The sequence below is a fragment of the Purpureocillium lilacinum genome (assembly GCF_023168085.1).
Source record: "Purpureocillium lilacinum CBS 284.36 DNA, scaffold_5, whole genome shotgun sequence".
NCBI lineage: Eukaryota > Fungi > Ascomycota > Sordariomycetes > Hypocreales > Ophiocordycipitaceae > Purpureocillium > Purpureocillium lilacinum.
The window spans coordinates 3,706,742-3,726,006 of record NW_027072115.1 but is presented as its reverse complement, the minus strand read 5'-3'; the positions used below and the strand labels follow the sequence as shown (position 1 = coordinate 3,726,006).

Genomic DNA, 19,265 nt, shown 5'->3' with positions numbered 1-19,265 from the left:
TTTCGAGTCACGCCAGGGGGATGCAATACGACGCATGACCCTCGTCGGCGTCGTCGATGCGCGTCTCTTGTTTCGGGAGATCCCACTCGGCTTCACGATACGAGCATCGCCAGCTGAGCCGCGAGGAAAGCCCAGACTTGATCAGCCGCCGCTGCTGCTGCTGGTGCTGTGGCCAACAGCCCACGAGTGTTTGCGGGTTCCCACGCGGCGCATAACCAACCGTCGTAAGCTTTTGAGGCGTTTCTGAAATAGCAGCAGGAGGAAAACCCACCGCTCCCCCGTCAATCATGTCAATCATGGCGATGCAGTGGCGACGCCCACATGGCGCTGATAGGCTGACGCTGGGCCGCCACACGTCATGGGCCGTCCTATGGGGGGCCGTCTGCCGAGTTGGTCGTTTCCCGGTGGGAGTGCCAGTGGAGGCCAGGGGAGGTTGGCGGAGGTTGGTGGTGAGCCTGCGCTGGGCAACCTGGGAATGGCGGGGCTGAGCGCCGTGAGCGCCATCAGCGCCCGAGGCAGTGCACCCTCGGATCATCGCCAGCCCGAGTGAGACTGAGGAGGGCGAGGCCGCGCGGTGATATAGACAATACGAGGCCTCTCGCCCGCGGGCGGTTGGCCATCTTCCAGAACACTTCCTTCCTCTCCTCTGCTAGCGACCTCCTTGATGTTTTTTAATTCAAATCATACACCACCTGCACCATGAGCAGCAAGCACATATCCCTCGTCATCCCCGGCAACGGGCCCCGCGACTTTGTCGAGTCGCCGACTTACACGCCCTCCTGCAGCAGCGCCAGCGCCAGCGCCAGCAGCAACGGCAACCACAACAACAACAACAACAACAGGAAGCGCCGCTCGCTCATCAACATCCCCAGCAGCCTCATCCCCGGCCGCGGAAAATTCCACAAGTTCTGGCCCGCCGGCTCGCGACGCTCGACATGCGAGGGCGAGCTCAAGGACTGCAACGAGCACCACACCGATGTCAGCGAGGTCATCCGGCTTGCCGGCGTCCAGATGGGCGCGCTGGGCAACCCGGCCAACGCCATGTCGCCGTCGGCGGGCGGCGTGCACCAGGACGAGAAACGCAGGAGGCACAATGAATTCGGGGAGCGGGTGGTGACGAGGTCGGACAACAACAAGGTGCACAACTTTAGCAGGCTGCCGCCGTACCTGTCGCCGCCGCCGCCGCCGCTCAACAGGAAGCCGATTCCCGACCGGGAGCCCGCGCCGTTTCCGCCGCCGCCGCCTCCGGTGCCGATGCACGCACCACCCCCGGTCCCGGCCCCGGTGCGAGCGGCACCACCTCGCCCTCCACCTCCGCCGCCGCCGCTGTTTGCCGAACTCCCCGCAGACATCGGCATCGCCGTGGCCTCTGAACAACGCGACTCGGTGGCCGCGAGCCTGCCGCCCCGTGCGACGATCACGAGGTCGACCGGTCTGCGGCGGGCCAAGACGCCGGTCCGCAAAGTCGGACAACTGGAGCGGGCGGCGAGGCAGAAGCGCATGTCGGCCGCTGCGGGCGTCAACAGAATGTCCAGCGTCAGCACGATAGCTCGCCAGTACAGGGACCTGGTCGAGTACCCCGAGGAGCCAGACGTGCCAGAGGTGCCGCCCATCAACCCCAAGTTCCTCGCCCAGCAGCCGAGCCCAGCTCCGAGATACGATCCATCCGAGTACCGCAAGAGCCTGCTCTTCACGCCGTCACCGGTATCAGACGACGGCACACTGGTGCCCTCCGACCACGACCATGGAGAAGGGCAGCACAAGTTCTTCCGGTACCCGTCCCCAGTGTCGCCTCGCCCGGAGCACGAAGAGGACAAGAGCACCGAGAGCACCGCACCGGCACCAGCCGCCCTACGATTTCAGGTTGGCCTCGACTTGCTGACGCGAGAGCTTTCATCGGCGCTCGCCAGCAACAACGGCGGCACGGAGGAACCGCGCTCGGGCAACCGTGCCTCGGGGCTCCAGGTCTGGCTCATGATTGAGGCGTACGAGCGGCTACGGGACCAGCTCGCCGCCTCGGGCACGCAGAACGAAGAGGTCAGAATGGCTATCGACGCGTGGCTCGAGGCGCTGCACGCGATACACAGGGACATGGTGGATGGGGCTGCGTATAGTGACAGCGAGTACGAGGACGACGATGTGATTTCTTTGAGCGGGGAAGCATGACTTATGACTGGATAGAGTGATTGATTGATACCCTATAGCAACTAGAATGATTGCAAAGACCAACCTGTTTATCCCATCTGGGGTCTGAATCCATGGGCGTACGCCTGGGGTGGTCCGCGAAAGTCCATGTTGTCGCGAAGGTCTTTGATTCCTTGCACATCCGACCCGTTACGGGACTGGTCCACGGCGTGTGCCTCCTCCAAACTCGTACATCATCTCGCATTTATGTAGATCATCGGCCCAATGCAGTGTTACGGTGCGTGCTGGACACCACATCGCCGTGATGCGACCTTGGGGTGGAGTTGGATGCGTTTGTGCGGTTCAGGGTAGGCGTTGGTAGAAAACGGGTTGCGTCACTGTGGGCGTCGCTGTGAAGCCTCAAAAATCCCCGACCGTGAATTGGTCCAGCTCTCCTCCACCTCCAGCATCCACACAGAGCCAAGCACCCGCAACAGCGCACCGCCCGGAGCTTCGACGCAGGCACCGCAGCCATGGACGACGACTTTGGCGCTGACGATGCCCTCCTGGCGGCCATGGCGGCTGCCGATCCGTCGCCGCCGGCTCGCCGCGCCGTCCAGCAGCCTGCACCGCAGAAGATCCAGCAGCCGACGCCGCAGCGCCTCGACAAGGCGCCGCCGGCCAATTCATCGTCGTCGGGCGGCGGCAAGATCGTGCAGCCGACGCCGCAGGCCCTCCCGCAGCGGCAGTCCGGGTCTACGATCCTAGTCTCGCCGCGTCAGCGAGGCAATCCCGTGCTCACGAACCTCCGGTCCATGCCGTGGGAGTACAGCGACATTCCGGCCGACTATGTCATGGGCGTGACTACGTGCGCTCTGTTCCTGAGGTGAGTGCGCTCTTGGGTCGGACAGTGAAGCAGAGCCTGACAATGACAGCCTCAAGTACCATCGCCTCCATCCCGAGTACATCTACACGCGCATCCGCAACCTGCAAGGCCGATACAACCTCCGCATCCTGCTCACCATGGTCGACATCCCCAACCACGAAGACTCCCTACGCGAGCTATCCAAGACGTCACTCGTCAACAACGCCACCATCATTCTCTGCTGGTCGGCGGCCGAGGCGGCCCGCTACCTCGAGCTGTACAAGTCGTATGAGAGTGCCAACTTTGCGGCCATCCGAGGCCAACAGTCGTCGAGCTACGCCGATCGGCTGGTCGACTTTGTCACGGTGCCGCGCAGCCTCAACAAGTCGGACGCGGTCGCCCTGGTGGCCAACTTTGGGAGCCTCCGCAACGCCATCAACGCCGACGCCGAGCAGCTGGGGATGCTCAACGGATGGGGCGGTGTCAAGGTGAAGAGGTGGTCGTCGGCCGTCGAGGAGCCCTTTCGCGCCAAAAAGGCGGCCAAGCGAGGCGTGCAAGCGGCCGCAGGCAGGGAAGCCGAACAATCGTCCGAGAGTCAGCAACGACTGGCGCGGCTGGAGCAGGCCATGCCGCTCTCTCGTGTGCCGCTTCGCGACATGCCTGCTTCTGCTTCTGCTTCCGGTGCTGGTGCTTCCGGTGCTGTTGTCGGCCCGTCCGGCAGGCAGTCCGCGGCTGCACGGTCGTCGGGGCAGTCGGCGCCGAAGCAGTTCCACTTCCTCGACGACGATGACCTGGACGACGACGGCGACGACGAGGAGGCGCTACTGGCGGCGACCTTGGAAGAGTCGCAGAAGACGGCCGGCGATAGGAGCGCAGGGGCGTCGCAGCCGGCCCGGCCAGCCGAGAAGGCGCAGGAGGAGCTCGCCGGAGGGGTTGCGGCGGCCCTGGCCAAGCTACGCGAAAATGGCTGACGCGACTTACTGCCTATAGTAGTATCACGGCCAACATATGCACGGGCAACAGACTAAGAATGCGCAGCCCTGCAACAGGTGCGTGAGAGATGCTCCATCTCGGTTCCTTGATTGCGCCGCGGAACAGCCGAACGACGCGGGCAGGAACCTGGAACCTCTGCAGACCATGCAGCGTGTTGCTCCGTGCTCCTTCTTGATTCGAACAGGCGGGGAACAATACAGGCAGCAGGGCCGCACTCTCCGGTCATCATTTTGCCGCGTTGTTTGGAGAAACGAAGACAGACAAACAGGCAAACAGCGACAGTCGTCCCCCTGCCCTCGCGGAGAGACGCCCGAACGCCCCTCCCCCCGCACTGAAAGGATCGCGAAAACCCCCACGGACGTGCGGGGAAGGCTTGATATGGGCATCGGAGGTAGCTTAGTGCCGGCAACCACGGGCAGCGATCGGCGGCAGAGGGTGGCCTGTCCCTGGCGGTCAAGAACAGAACGATGCATCACCTGCGATTGCCGGGTCGGCGCCGCGGCATCGGCCGGGTCAGCTGCGGCCTGCGATGGTGGTATCGTTGGCTGTGGATGTCAAAGGCCGCTTTCCGCCGTGGATGTTGCAGCATGAGCGAACGGCCTCGTGAGGTTCTGTGATACATTGCACCTTGCAGCAAGACGACGGTTCGCAGCGGCACCTGTGCCTGCACCTGCACCTGCACCTGGAACCAACGGCAGCGGCACATGCCAATGTCGACGAGCACGAATGGATTTGTTGCCCGAGTTTGTGCGAGGCGCTGCCTGTCATTCGCGCACGGAACTGGGCTGGTGGTGGTGGTGCCTGAACGGGCCCCGCGATGGGCATCGTCAACAGCTGTCGACGCCCTACACGCGATCGCGTGCGCAAGGTTGGCCGTCCACCAACCGTGTAATTTGGATCTTCGGCCACCAGCAACCTTATAGGGTCGCATCGGCCGCATCCTTGCCGCAGGAGCTCATTGGTCATCCGCCCAATAGGCCCGTCGCCGTTCCTGCGGTGCCATCAGCAGATGCGGGCAGCAGGCGGAACAATGCAACGCCAACAAGGGGGGGACCACCGCCGCTGCGACCGTCACAAGACAGATGCTCTACAGTTCTGCACGGCCCGGCGAGATCTAGTGACGCGCCGTGTCAGCAGCGCCGGCGCGCGATTCGACGGGCATTGACAGCGATGCGATGCGATGCGAGTCGAGTCGAGACCAGGCCCGGGGGCAGCGCGCGAGCGTGTCACCTGCCTAGTAGAGGCCTTGTCGTCCGCAGCAGGGTTTCTTTCCTGTCGCCGATGCCGATGCCCGTGCCTCACTGCACGCTGCCTTCGCGGAGACTCGAGAGCGTCACCGCGACATTGAGCGATCCCCCGCGGGCAGGTGCATGTGGCCGTGCGCCGGGGGCGGCCCCTCTTCTTCCCTTGTTGTTCTGGCATGGCGATGACGGGTCTAGTAGAGCGCGATGTCTCGGATGCTCATCAACCAAGGTACAAGAAGGGGTCCCGCGTTGGCAGCCTCGCGTGCCGGTTGAGACCCGTTAAATAATAGAGCATACATATATCTTTGCGAATCCGCCACCCCTTTGCTGCGCTGTGGCTGCACCCCCTTCATCATCTTCATCGTTATCCTCCGGTGTGAAGGAGCCTGTTGTCGCGAAGAAGGCCTCTCTCTCTCTCTCCTAATCTCGGAGCGCGCGCGCGCCACCACCAACCCATCATGCGCCTCACCTCCAGCTCGCTGGTGCTCCTCGAGCTCGCCGCGTCGGCCCTCGCCGTGCCGCTGACCGTCGACGTCGAGGTGGGCAAGGGCGTCACGGCGCCAAAGCCGAACCACGCGCGGGCCAACGAAGTGAAGCAGGCCTTTGAGCAGTCGTGGAACGGCTACGTCAAGCACGCGTTTCCGCACGACACGCTGCACCCCGTGAGCAACAGCTACGAGGATGACAGGTACGCGAAGTATTCCCATGCCCCGCGCTGGGGGAACAAGCGCCCGCCCTCGAAAAAAAGGGAAGAGTGAACATCCATTGACCAGCAGCCTATAGAGCCGCCTGGGGCGTGACGGTGGTCGATGCGCTGTCGACGGCCATCATCATGGAGAAGGAGCACTTTGTCGCCAAGATGCTCGACCACATCTCCAAGATTGACTTTACGACGACGGCCAAGGAGAACGACGCCATCTCGCTCTTCGAGACCAACATCCGCTACCTCGCGGGTCTTTTGTCTGGTATGCCATGCTCCACCCCTCCCTCCCCTCCCTCTTCCCCCCTTGCAGCTGTCGGAGCTGGAAGATGGCCATGCGCAACTCGGCCGGGACATGGTAACTTACACGCATGCGCGCGCGCGCGCTCATAGGCTACGACCTGCTCAAGGGCCCCTTCAGCGGGCTCGTCAAGGACGCGGCCAAGGTGCAGAACCTGCTCGACCAGGCCAAGAGCCTCGCCGACAGCCTCAGCATCGCGTTCAACACGACGAGCGGCGTGCCGCAGCCGACGGTGTACCTGAACCCGACGCGGCGGCACGGCAACTCGTCGTCCAACAACATCGCCGAGGTGGGCACCCTCATCCTCGAGTGGACGCGCCTCAGCGACCTCTCGGGCGACGGCAAGTACGCGCAGCTCGCGGAGAAGGCCGAGTCGTACCTGCTGCGCCCGACGGGCAGCCCCGAGGCCTTCCCCGGCATGGTGGGCGGCGACGTGTCCATCGCCGACGGCAAGTTCATCAACAGCGACGGCGGCTGGTCGGGCGGCACGGACAGCTTCTACGAGTACCTCATCAAGATGTACCAGTACGACCCGGCCAAGTACGGCGAGTACAAGGACCGCTGGGTGCTGGCCGCCGACTCGACCATCAAGTACCTGGCGTCGCACCCGACGTCGCGCAAGGACCTGACGTTCCTGTCGCAGTACTCGGGGCAGAAGACGATTCCCGTGTCGACTCACCGTAAGTTCTACCACTCTGTTTTCCCCCTTGGCTCTGCTCTGCCGAGTCCGTTGTCTGTCCTCCCTTCTGCCCCTTTCCCGTCATCTCCCCTGCATCGAACCGGCTACGTCGTCGCACAGCAGCATGTGTACGACAAGCCACGAGCGCCCTTCTCCTGAAAACCCCGGGTGGCTGAACGCGCGCAACTCACACTCCCTGCAGTGGCCAGCTTCGCAGGCGGCAACTTCATCCTCGGCGGCGTGCTGCTCGGCTCCGACAAGTACAAGCAGTTCGGGCTGGACCTGACGACGTCGTACTTCAACAACTACCAGCAGGCGCCCGCGGGCATCGGGCCCGAGGTGTTCCAATGGGTCGACGCCGCGCTGCCCGCCAACGACACCAACAACGCGCCGCCGCCCGACGCCCAAAAGGACTTTTACGCCAAGTCGGGCTTCTACACGACGGCCGGGTCCTACATCCTGCGCCCCGAGACGAGCGAGAGCCTCTACTACGCCTACCGCCTGACGGGCGACCGCAAGTACCAGGACATGGCCTGGCAGGCCTTCTCCGCCATCAAGAAGGTGTGCAAGACGGGCGACGCCTACGCCCAGCTCAACGACGTGATGCAGACCAACGGCGGCGGGTACATCGACCAGATGCAGAGCTTCTGGCTGGCCGAGACGCTCAAGTACCTGTACCTCATCTTTGCCAAGGAGTCGGACGTGCAGCTGCAGTTCCAGGGCGGCACGAGCAAGTACGTCTTCAACACGGAGGCGCACCCCTTCCGGGTCAAGGGCTAGTTAGACGGCGTGATAGATTTTTTTTCTTTTGCGCGAATGGGTGGAGGTGGGAGTATAAATACAAAGCATTGTTATCTCGGCTGCCCTTGCTCGCGCCCATGCCCGTGTCTGCCCCCGTGTTTGCCCTCGTGTCTGCCCTCGTGTCTGTCCTCGTGTGAAGAAAATGGGCCGGCAAGAGAGCTGCCTGCAGAATTGACGCATTGTGCTTCGTAATACGTACATACTTGAGTGTAGTTGTGTATAGTATATAATATAATAATGTCTGAGTCTGAAACGCACAGCTTGAGCTGACGTCTTGTTCTGTGTTCCACCGCGTCTCGATTCTAATACCGCAAAAGGTTCCCAACGCCCGCAATAACGAATCGCCACCCATTTACATGGTATCAAATCTGCAGCACCCTAAACGATACAAGCCCAAGCCGCACGTCTTTTTGCGAGAGGCGCAGAAACCAACCAACCCCCCCGCCCCCCTAAAATCAAAACTCCCTGCTCTCGCCAATGTCGCACACGTCAAAGACGCCCGTCTCCGGCAGGCCCCTGCGCTTGAGCGCCTCGCGCAGGACCCGCGGCGGCTCCAGGACCTCCTCCATGGTGAGGGCCCAGGTGCCCCAGTGGATGCCCATGGCGCGCTGGCAGCGCGTGTCGCGGAAGATCTCGACCGAGTCGAAGGGGTTGGCGTGCATGGCGGAGAAGGCGGCGCGCGGGTAGTAGGCGCCGATGGGGATGAGCCCCAGGTCGAACGGCCCGCGCAGCTCGCCGATCTGCTTGAACTGCGGGCACCGCGGCAGCGCCTCGTACTCGGGCCCGTAGTCGTCGACGCCGCGCGGCAGACGCGGCACCGCGCGGTAGCCCGTGTCGCCGCCGAACCACACGGACCGGCCGCCCGACTTGACGCCCCACGAGCACCAGAGCGTCGTGTCCTTGTCGAGCAGGGAGCGCGCCGACGTGTGCTGGCAGGGGAGGCAGGACACGCGCGCCGAGATGCTCCTCGTGCTGCCCTTGGCCTGGTCCGCGTCACTGCCGCCGCCGCCGCCGGTGCCCTTGCCGCTCTTATCCGCCACCTGGACGGTCAGCTCGGCGTCCTCCCACCAGTCGAGCTCCGTGACGTTCTTGAGGCCGCTCTTGCGGAACCACTTCTCGAGCCCGAGCCCGACGAAGAACTGCACATCCGGGTGGCTCTTTTGGATCTCGAGCACCGACGTGTGCGACAGGTGGTCGTAGTGGCTGTGGCTGATGACGACGGCGTCGATGGTGGGTATGTCGGCGATGGCGCAGGGCCGCGGCGTGTACCGCTTCGGGCCGAGGAAGGTGAAGGGCGAGCAGCGGTCCTCGAAGACGGGGTCGAAGAGCACGCGCAGGCCGGACGGGAACTCGACGTAGTAGCACGCGTGGCCGAGCCAGGTCGCGCGCAGCTTGCCGGGAGAGGAGGGAGAGGAGGATTGGGACTCGGCGGGGAAGCGTTCGGGGAGCCACTGGGGGGTGACGACGGGGACGGTGGGGGGAGACGTGTCGGGCTGCTTGAGATCGCCGGTGATGAGCGGCCTGTGGTAGTAGGTCGTAAACGTCAGCGGCTGGGTTGATGCCATTGCGCCCCTGGAAGACGACAAAGGGTTCCTACCACAGGACATTGCGAACCATGGAGACAAAGCCCACGGGATTAGACCACGACGGATAGGGGTTCTTAAAGTGCGACACCTTGCCGCCGCTGCCGACGACGTGGTGCGGATTCGACTCTGCCTCGCCGGGGATGCTGGCGCGGCCGGCGACCTTGGCCACGCTGGTCACGTATCCCGGCGAGGAGCTGGCCGTCGAGACGGGCCCCAGAAGGGACGCCGCGGCGGGCGACGTCGCGTCCTCCTTGGTAGTCATTGTTGCTGTGGCGGCGGCGACGACGATGGCCGAGCCGGACACGGCTGCTGTCAGTGCCACGGGCCTTGAGGCTGCTGATGCTCTTGTGTGAGTGCGCCAGAGACGGGATGTCCACTGGCCGAAGGGGCGTGGCATGGACGGGCTGAGTGACGACGGCACGAAAGGAAGGGCAATGTGCGCGAGATGGGTGTTAGGTGCAGTTTATACAGAAGATGGCGAGCAGCGTTGCTCGGGGGGAAGGAGCACCGGAACGGACGGGGGACCCTGTTTATCTACGTGGTGCTGCTAACTAAACGAGAATGCAGGGCGTTTGGCGTTGGCGTGGTGTGTCGAACTAATAACTGCCCGGTGACGACGACACTGGGCAACGACACACCACCACCATCATCCGTCCACTGAACTTGCAAGCGAATGCGGGCACGCATTTCCATGCGTCTGGCCCAGTATCCGCGACGCCCGCCCAGCTATCTGGCCCCCCTTATTTGCCCATTCGGAAAACACAGCACCTGCACCTGCAGCAGCAGTCAGCAATTAGCAATGCAGCAAGCAGGCAAGCACCTCACCAGTCCCCCCTGTGGCAGGGCACGTTGTGGTAGCCACCATGGCGCAAAGTTTACCAGGGCCCGATGGATTTAATAGTCCGGGCCCCCGTGCGGTGCGGAGCTGAGGTGGCTGCTGCCGGCGGCCGGGTGCCAGTGCGGTGCAGCTCCTGCTGCTGCTGCTGGTGTGGTCGGTCGTTCGGCCACAGCAGCTGTAATATGCATGCATGGATGACCTGACAGAGTATTGAAACGCGGCCCGCCCTACGCGGCCGGTAGATTGGGTGCTGACCAGGGTATTCGTGCAGCACCTCAGCTCAGCAGCATCAGCAGCCTACAGGCACCTAGTGGCTGACGCCGCATTTTCGGCGTGCACTCCACTGGAGGTGTGCCCCAGGTGCATCTGAGCAGGCCGGTGGTGGCCTTAGCGGAGATAACGCAGCCCGGACGGGCCGCCCGCCGACCCCGAAGTGCGGTGCCTGCGCGCCAGCGGGATTGCGACTGCCCAAGTCCGCCTCCGCCGCCCGCCGCCGTCTCGGTGCTGCCTGGGTTTACGTTTGTGGAATATTCGCACGCTGACTCTTCGGCGCCCCGGGGCCGGCGGCGGAGCATCAGAGGCTCCGTGCCGAGCGTCCATCCCGTTCTTACTCGCAGGCTACATATGGCTCTTCTTGGCCTATCTACGTTCATCGTGTGGATCGAATTTTCTGGTTCTTGATCTAGAGCGGCCGAGTGAGCCTGGGATGGCCGCTCATCGCTTCGCATATATCGCTTGAGGCACTGAGTTGCAGGTCCGGGAAATCGTAAATGACTTGTCCGCGTACAGTCTCTCCACACATTTGGCACCACGAAAACATCTTGAGAATCAATGTTCAGACAGGTCAAAATCAATTGAATGCCTGGCTGAATGATTTGAGCTACCCGTCGTGCTATCCGCCCAGCGATCCCTCACTCAGGAAGAACCTGCAGATATCACACGCACAGATCCATGCCCCAGCACCGGCCTTCAGCATTGCCCTTAGATGGCGAGGCGCTCGACCTTGTCGCGCAGGGCCTTGATCTGGCCAGCCAGCTCACTGGCCTCGTTCGAGTTGATGCTGGCCGCGATGACGGCACGGCTGACGCCGCAGGCGCGGCCCAGCATCGTCTTGCTCGGGACGTAGACGTAGGGAGTGCCCTTGTCCTCGCACAGGAGGGGGATGTGCAGCAGGATGGCGAGCGGCTCGGTGTCGGCGGCGAGAATGGCGATTTCGCAGGTGCCGCGGTTCAGCGCCTTGGTCACTGTGGCCCGTCTGTTAGCATATCGCGCGCACGTGACGAGGGGCAGAACGAAGCAACATACCCTCGTTGGCGCCCTTCTTGGCCTGACGCAGGTGCGTCGCCGACTGCAGGAGATCGAGGATCTCCTGGGTGAGGGTGGCATCGGCCAGAGGCCAGGCTTCATACCAAACATGTCAGCGTCTCGTCCTGTGGCACACGGTGGCTGGTCGACAGTTTTACTCACCTGCGTTCTCCTCAGACATGATTGGTGATGTGATTTGAGAAAAGGCTCGCCCGAAAAAGGTTCACGGCCGTTGTTTGGAGAGAGGCTGGAGGTTGCCTTGCGTGGTGTTGTCGAGCAAAAGTCAAGGACGGTGAAGGGAAGAAAAAAAATGCGACCCCACGTCCTCGATTGCCACTGGGCTCCACTCTCGCGGCCGGAAGGGGAAAAGAACTTCCATGGATGCTTAGCTTGCCGGTGGCCGAGTCACGTGGCCCGCAGATTCCTCCTCCGCTGCCCCCAATATGCCATCTCAAGCGTCCAACTTCGCTTTCGCAGTGGAACCCTGCAAAAATAGCAGCCACAGCCACGGCGCTCCGCGACCGCCGGCCACCCTTCCCCTGCCAAACTCAAACCGACTCCGTCCCTGAAGCCGCGCGCCATAATGGCCACCACATGCCGCATGATTCGGTTACTGCCGTCGCATGGCAGGCCCTGGGCCAACGATGCCCAACGCAAACCGGACCAAGACTCCCTCTTTTAGAACCATGATCCGAGATTGCGCTCGCCGTGAGGCCAAGACCCGTTGATGCGCTGCCCGAATCACTCATCAGCCATCGAGACAGCGCTGATGATGACGGGCCATCGTGTCCACGGCCGCACCGACACTGTGCCCGGACCCCACTGTGGCCAAGGGACCCGACTAAGTCGACACACAATGCTCGGGCACGTCCGCCGCCGTGGTGGACGAACCCACCAATGGACGAGTCGAGACCAGTCCCCGGATGGGACCCGGGAGCTGCAGATTCTGCATGGCACTTTGCGGTGGGCGCAGGCTAGCCCGCTTCTAGGGACGTCAAGATGGCGTCCGTCGCCCGACTCTCGGCACCTGAGCGCCCGAGAGCGCGGGCAACTAATGTGCGTTTTGCAGCGCGAATACCCTTCCTGGGAAGGCTCTCGTGCCCAGGGGAAAGGGCTCACCGCAGCTGTTACATAACAGATTAGGCCAAGGATGTGAGGGGTTGCGTCTCCCATGCGCCGAAAGGCCAGTGCATCAGGCACGGCCAACGCCCACTTTGACGTCACCCGCACCCCCCGATTCACGAGCCGAGTCGGCCCAGCGGCGCCGAGCAAGGAGGAGGAGGACGACGAGGATGAGAGGGCGTTGACTAGCTCATTACGCGGCGCCGGGACACTTGTTTGGGGGGAAAACAAACTAAGCTTTGGACCCCGTTCATTGTATAATGTAGTCATCCATCGCGCTCGCCCGCCACTGCAAACACAAAAGTCTCCCCCATCCCACCTCTTGTAAACACGACCACCTCCCTCCCCGTCGCCATTACATACACACTCGTTTGGCACAATGGACGGCACGCCCAACCCGACGCAGGATGATCCTGGCCCCGACCCTGGCCGAGGCGCCGGCAACGAGCCCTCCGGCTCCGGCCAGGCCTTCACTCCTCCCGAGCCTCCCGCAGAGGCAGCGACCGTCGCGGCCTTGAGGAAGGAAAAGGGTCGCGTACGATTTAACAGCAATGCTGGCGCGACGAACAGGCCGCAGCAGTCGCCCAGCCCCCATAGCGCAACTGGAACGCCGTCGCCCGAGGCCGGCGATGCTCTAGGGCTTACAAGACCGAGACCTTCAGTCCTGCGCGCCAACTCGTCCAGCAGCGTCGGCACCGTTGGCGACTTGGGCGAAGACTTGGACTTTGAACCGGGCTCAGAGAAAGCTATCTCGGCCGCGGCCGCGCAGGAACGCGCCAAGCAAGTCGCTGCCAGGATTCGAGGAGAATCCATGACTCCAGAAGGCTCGCGGAAGAGCTCCCTCGACTCGCGCGCCGACACCGTAATCACTAATGACGGCGAGCTCTTGCTCGGCGGTGATGAGAATGGAATCCCGCTTCGCAATCTGGGGCATCTAGGTCCTGGGGAGTCCAAGGAGCCCAAGACGGAAGCAGAGCGGCAGGCGACGCTGGCGTTGATGCAGGACGCATACGAACTTGTGCAATCCCATGCGGCTCGATTCGCCGCGACAACCCAGGGCCAGTCATCAGCGACGAACCACGACGCGGCGGCCCCCAGCGGCTTGCACCACGAAGTACAGCAGCATGCTACGCCGAGCGAAGTCTACGACGGTTCAATCGATGGAGTGTACAACGTGCCTCCCCCGCAACAGTACCGCGGCAGCGTCCTGTCTGAGCTTCTTAAGCTCTACAAGCAGCCTGCGCACCTCATCGGGCAACAACAACAACAGCACCAATCCCAAGGCCAGCACTCTCGCTCGGCCTCGGCCGGCGGCCAGTCCAGCGGCTCCGGGGGCGCAACGCCCAACCGCAGGAAGTGGTACGAACAGAACCGCTCACAGGAGACGCTGTCCAACCTCATCGAGGCGTCCGCGCGGCTGGCCAACCCCAACACGCCCGATCCTGGCGCAAGCAGCTCCAAGGGGAAGAAGCGGCCGACACATAAGCGAACCGGCAGCTCGTCCCGGCTGAGCCATCTGTGGCACAAGGAGGAGGAAGCACGCATCACGGTGCACATTGCCGAGACACTGGCGCGCCAGGGCTACATCATCAAGCTGTGCCGCGCGCTCATGCTCTTCGGCGCGCCCACGCACCGTCTCGAGGAGTACCTGAGCATGTCTGCTCGCGTCCTCGAGATTGACGGCCAGTTCCTCTATCTCCCTGGATGCATGATCATCTCCTTTGACGACAGGTCGACGCACACGACCGAGGTTCGCATCGTGCGGACCTCGCAGGGCATCGACCTTGGCAAGCTCAAGGACGTGCACCACGTGTACAAGGAGGTGATGCACGATGTCATTGGCGCCGACGAGGGCACCGAGCGGCTGGACGCGCTGATGGAGTCCAAGGAAAAGTTCAACCGCTGGCTGCGTGTCATTGTCTTTGGTCTCACAAGCGTCACCGCCGCGCCCTTTTCCTTCAAGGCCCGTCTCATCGACCTCCCCCTCCTGTTCGTCTTTGGCTGCACGGTCGGCCTGCTGCAGCTCATCGTGGCGCCCAAATCTAGTCTGTACAACAACGTCTTCGAGGTCACCGCCACGGTGGCGGTAAGCTTCCTGGCGCGGGCGTTTGGCAGCATCAGGCACGGGGAGCTGTTTTGCTTCTCGGCGCTCGCACAGGGCGGCATCGTCATGCTGTTGCCGGGATACTCTGTTTGTAAGTCGCCTGTTTCCCCCTCCCTCCCCTTTCCATCCTCCCCTCCCCCTCGCATGAGCCTGACCAAGCAGTGTGCTCGGCCCTGGAGCTGCAGTCCCGCGCCATCGTGCCCGGCTCCATCCGCATCGTCTACGCCATCATCTACTCCCTCTTCCTCGGCTTCGGCATCACCGTCGGCGCCGCGCTCTACGGTCTCTTCGACATCAACGCCGCCTCGGAGACGACGTGCCTCAACCCGCCGTCCCCCTACTACGGTTTCATCTTCGTCCCCTTCTTCGTCATGTGCATCAGCGTCCTCTACCAGGCCAAGTGGCGCCAGATGCCCGTCATGGTCACCATCGCCTCGGCCGGCTACATCGTCAACTACTTCAGCAGCATCAAGTTCAGCGCCAGCCCCCAGATCGCCAGCACGCTCGGCGCCTTCAGCGTCGGCGTCCTCGCAAACCTGTACTCGCGCCTGCGGCACGGCGTCGCCGCCGCAACCCTCATCCCCGCCATCTTCACCCAGGTGCCTGGTGGGCTGGCCTCCACGGGCGGCCTCCTCAGCGGCATCTACACGGCCAACGAGCTCACAAAGTCCAACCAGACCGTCACCAACGTCAACGGCACCGTGAGCTACCAGCCCGGCCAGCCGCTCGACAGCGTCATATTCCAGGTCGCCGCCTCCATGATCCAGATTGCCATTGGCATCGCCGTCGGGCTCTTCATGAGCGCCTGCATCATCTACCCGCTCGGCAAACGCCGCAGCGGCCTCTTCAGTTTCTGAAGCTCCATTAGACCCGCCCCCTCCCCAACGGAGCCTTGCTGTTTCTCCGTACGCCTCGCGGCCTGCTTTGTTTTTAACCCTCTCATCCTGCACGGGTTGCGTGCGCGGCATAGCATCACATCATTACTCATTCTCCACCAAGCATAGCATCTGCATCGGCGTCCTTGCCTTCATCGCTTATTTCTTTTCTCCGTCGCGTTTGAAATAGCATTGCCTTTGCGCCGTAGTCGGAGGGGCTTCCAACGGCTTGGGTCCTCCGCCTCTCGTACTTGACCCTCAACAGGTGGTTGAAAAGAATGGCCTTCTTTCCTCGCATTGCGATGTAGCTTAGCAGCCTGTAGCCATGAAATTGAGCCATATAATCATCCCCCTCCCCCCCCTTTGCCACTGGCCTCGGTATGTCTGTGACTCTGTCTCGTGCTGCATGGCTGGACTGTCAACCTTGAAAGCACCACTCATGATTGCACGCGTGTGCCAGGGGCAGTGGGTAAGGTGCTATGCTGCCCCTCAACGTCCTTCACACATTCAGAGAGAGACATCTACGCACGGCGCAGACGGGGGCCAGGAGTGTAGAGCATGCGCGCTCCAAGCATGTGCGTGATTCATCAAGTCGTGTCTATGTCCAGCCTGGGGTATTCGACGCCATCAGAACAACCCAACGTTGGCAAACCCAAACACCCCCAAACACCATGCGACAAAATGTTCAACTCAGCCACACCGACGACGCGTCATCCCCTACCCCTTTCCTCCCTACTCGCAGTCTTTGCCCCCTGTATCAACGAGTTACAAAACGCCCCCCCCCCCCCCCCCCCCATCAACGAGTTACACAGCGCCCCTCCAGCAACGAGGTGCACAACGCCCCCTCCACCAACGTGCCACGCGCGTCGGATTTACATATCCATGGCCTGCGTTTCGTCGCGCGGCTCCTCGACGCCCAGCTCCTTCTCCAGCTCGTCGGCGACGAAGCCCTCATAGTCGTCCAGGTTCTTTTGTACGTGGATCTTGAACTTGATGACGTCGTTGAGCATGCGGTCGATTTCCGTGTGCAGCTCTTCTCGTAGGGAGCTCGCGCGGAGGACCAGCTGTTCGTACCTAGCTCGCGTGTCAGCATTGAGTCTCTCGGACGTGTTGACGGGAAGGAGTAACACTCACTCGATGGTCGTGTTGATTTCCCGCTGCTCAAGCAGCTGGACCGACTCGGTCAGGCCGGCGCGCATCCTCGACAGCTCCTTCTCCATCTTCTCGATCTGCGCGTCCGAGCCCATCTTCTGCGCCGTCGTCACCTCCTTGGTCTTCTCGTACTCTTCCTCGGCCGCGCGGACCCGGTGATTCAGCGCGTCGACCTCGCTGCGCTTGTCCTCGATGGCCTCCTTGATGCCGTCCAGCAGATCGTGGTCTTTCATCATGTCGTCCATGGCAGCGCTGCGGCGCTCGGAAATCTCCTTGCGCAGCGACACGAAGCTGCTGCGGATCTGGCCGCGGAGGTCCAGGTTCAGGATGTGTCCGGGCTGGTAGCCGGTAGTAGCGTCTACCAGCAGGCGCTCGGCCGCCGAGTGTCCACTCCCCGAGCCTTGCAGATTGCTTGACGTGAAGTCGGACGTGTCGTTGACCATGACCTGGAGCTCGTAGTTGCGGCCGTTGGCGTTGGCTGCCGTGGCTGGGATCAGGGCGATTTGGTATGCCAGCGTGTTGTACTTGTCCACCATGCGCTCTAGCTCGTCGAGCTTGTAGCTAGCCTCCGACTCTTTCTCTGCCGCCTTCTTCTTCACCTCTTCGAGGCGGTGGCTAGCGGACTCGATCCCCTTTTGAAGCCGTTCCCGCTCGGCAGTCATGCGGTCGATATCCTGCATGCTGATACCCTGGGCGTCGACGGCTTTCTGGAGGCTGCGGCGCTCCTCTTCGGCGTCTTTCAGCTCGTCTGCCAACTTCTCGAGTTCTTCTTGGAGGACCTGGATGCGGCTCTCGTATTTTTCGGACCGCTGAACGGCGAGCGTGTTGTACTCCTCGAACTTGATCTTGTCTTCCTCCATAATCTTAAAGTTGTTGTCCAGGACGGCCGGATCTGGCGTAGACTTTTCCAGGTCTTCGATTTCCTTGAGCAATCGTGCGTTTTCGGCCTCGAGCATATCTAGCTCCGAGGTGTACTTGGATCGCGAGTGCTCGAATGCTTGCGCCATGGCCTCGACGTGTGGTGCCAGCACCCTTTCCGCATCCTCGTCGCTCGTGTCTTCGTCCATGGAGAGCCAGTCCCTATAGGCGCTGCTGAGGAAGTCAAAGATGACGTGATCACCGCTGACATCGACGCCGGCCTCGAGACAGTCGTCCACGTACTTGTTGGCGAGATAGCCGTCCAGCATCTGAGCCAGCTGCATCATCCAATGCAGTAGACCCAGGAACGTGCTCCAGTTCTGGCCACCTACGGCGGCGAGCTGGCTCTTGGTGATGCTCCTTTCAAACGGGTATCGCAGCTGCTTCAGAATCGGCGGCACTTCCTGGTCGATATTCTTGAGGAACCTATGGCTCGGGTCGATGCGGTGGTACAGCCATTGGAACATGAAGTTGAAGTCTTTTTGTGTAGGCGACTTCATCACGTTGGGCGACAGGACGTGGTTCATCTGCGACTCGAAATCGTTTCGAGCCATGTACTCGAGCAGCTCCTGACCGATGCGCGTTTGAAATGACCGGTCCTTGAGCGGACGAGGATCGCGCGGAACGCCGGCGGGCTGCAGTGTTGTCTGAAAGAAGCTTTGGTGGTGAACGGGTGCGGCCGTCGACTGTCTCGGGCGGTAGACGCTGCTCCGTCGGTCGCCATCCATGGACGCCCTCGCGTGGGCAGGAGTCTGGGGGACGCCAGAGGAGAAGGCGCCTTTGGGCTGCTGAAAGGACGAGCGCTTGACGGACGACAGGCCAATCTCGGTGAGGTTCGTGCCGGACGAGGAGCGCTGGAAGAGCGGCTGGCTGGGTCGCGACATGGCCAGGGACTGCCTAGATCCCGACATGGATCGGACATGGCCGCCGGTGTAATTTGGGTTGCTCGAGTTGGAGCGCTTCATGGTCGAGCCGGGCGCGGGTATTGCGGTGTTCATGTTGAGGCCTCCGAGTGTCTGCGACAGGGTCAGAATATTGATGCGACAGCTCGCCGCGGGGTGAAGCCTCTCACCTCTCTTGGTCTGCGAACGCTCCAAAGGCCAGTGTCTTGGGACATGGTGGCGCGCGCAGCCTCGGGTCGTGGCTTCGCAGAAGCGCGAAGGGGTCTCGTCGAGGCGGAGGCGGAAGTCGCGTGGGGTGTTGGTGTGCGCAAGCTCAAGAAACAATCGACGACGACAGTGCAGTGTCTTGACAATGAGAGTGCGGGTCGCCAGTTGGGCGCATTTTCCCCTGTTGCGTTGCTCGGGCTCAAAGTAAACAAACGGCCATGAATGGGTTCTGATTGGGTGGCGCGGCGCTTGGCCTGCAAGGTGGAGTCTGCGCGAGCTCACGTGATGCCCATTGTACGAGCGGCATCGCGCATCCACTCGTACACGTGCTATTACACGTGATCTGGCGTCGGCCCCGAGCGACTGCGGCAAGTGCCGACTTTGTCTCGAGTGGACTGGCATGGCTGCCTCGGCCCAAGTCCCCAAACTTCCCCAGCCGCCCCCCCGGCAGCCCCCATCAGTCATCAGCGACTCCACAGCCTGTTTGCCGAACGCAGCACATGTCGTCGCTTCACCTTGCACCCTCCCACTCACCGATCGTGCGACGTC

At 62.3% G+C, this 19,265-nt stretch overlaps 7 protein-coding genes across 7 annotated transcripts; 4 read left to right on the top strand and 3 right to left on the bottom strand.

Moving 5' to 3' along the window:
- Positions 1 to 699: 699 nt before the first annotated feature.
- PLICBS_007726 (uncharacterized protein) lies at positions 700 to 2,166 on the top strand (the record flags this gene model as incomplete). The annotated part of the gene is made up of 1 exon (XM_018321191.2): positions 700 to 2,166. The coding sequence occupies one exon, from the start codon at positions 700 to 702 to the stop codon at positions 2,164 to 2,166; it is 1,467 nt and encodes a 488-aa protein (XP_018181088.2).
- A 491-nt stretch (positions 2,167 to 2,657) lies between these two features.
- On the top strand, positions 2,658 to 3,960 carry PLICBS_007725 (ssDNA endonuclease and repair protein rad10; the record flags this gene model as incomplete). Its single annotated transcript, XM_018321190.2, has 2 exons — positions 2,658 to 3,010; positions 3,060 to 3,960. 2 exons carry the CDS (start codon positions 2,658 to 2,660, stop codon positions 3,958 to 3,960), a joined length of 1,254 nt encoding a protein of 417 aa, XP_018181087.1.
- A 1,724-nt stretch (positions 3,961 to 5,684) lies between these two features.
- Positions 5,685 to 7,686, top strand: PLICBS_007724 (maturation of Asn-linked oligosaccharides protein; the record flags this gene model as incomplete). Its single annotated transcript, XM_018321189.2, has 4 exons — positions 5,685 to 5,914; positions 6,010 to 6,191; positions 6,320 to 6,907; positions 7,109 to 7,686. The coding sequence occupies 4 exons, from the start codon at positions 5,685 to 5,687 to the stop codon at positions 7,684 to 7,686; spliced, it is 1,578 nt and encodes a 525-aa protein (XP_018181086.2).
- Positions 7,687 to 8,162: 476 nt separating this feature from the next.
- On the bottom strand, positions 8,163 to 9,555 carry PLICBS_007723 (uncharacterized protein; the record flags this gene model as incomplete). Its single annotated transcript, XM_018321188.2, has 2 exons — positions 8,163 to 9,228; positions 9,305 to 9,555. The coding sequence occupies 2 exons, from the start codon at positions 9,553 to 9,555 to the stop codon at positions 8,163 to 8,165; spliced, it is 1,317 nt and encodes a 438-aa protein (XP_018181085.1).
- Positions 9,556 to 11,112: 1,557 nt separating this feature from the next.
- On the bottom strand, positions 11,113 to 11,617 carry PLICBS_007722 (RNA binding protein snu13; the record flags this gene model as incomplete). Its single annotated transcript, XM_018321187.2, has 3 exons — positions 11,113 to 11,375; positions 11,437 to 11,532; positions 11,599 to 11,617. 3 exons carry the CDS (start codon positions 11,615 to 11,617, stop codon positions 11,113 to 11,115), a joined length of 378 nt encoding a protein of 125 aa, XP_018181084.1.
- Positions 11,618 to 12,937: 1,320 nt separating this feature from the next.
- On the top strand, positions 12,938 to 15,519 carry PLICBS_007721 (uncharacterized protein; the record flags this gene model as incomplete). The annotated part of the gene is made up of 2 exons (XM_018321186.2): positions 12,938 to 14,753; positions 14,825 to 15,519. 2 exons carry the CDS (start codon positions 12,938 to 12,940, stop codon positions 15,517 to 15,519), a joined length of 2,511 nt encoding a protein of 836 aa, XP_018181083.2.
- Positions 15,520 to 16,409: 890 nt separating this feature from the next.
- On the bottom strand, positions 16,410 to 18,724 carry PLICBS_007720 (kinetochore-associated Ndc80 complex subunit ndc80; the record flags this gene model as incomplete). Its single annotated transcript, XM_018321185.2, has 3 exons — positions 16,410 to 16,611; positions 16,672 to 18,623; positions 18,680 to 18,724. 3 exons carry the CDS (start codon positions 18,722 to 18,724, stop codon positions 16,410 to 16,412), a joined length of 2,199 nt encoding a protein of 732 aa, XP_018181082.1.
- Positions 18,725 to 19,265: the final 541 nt, after the last annotated feature.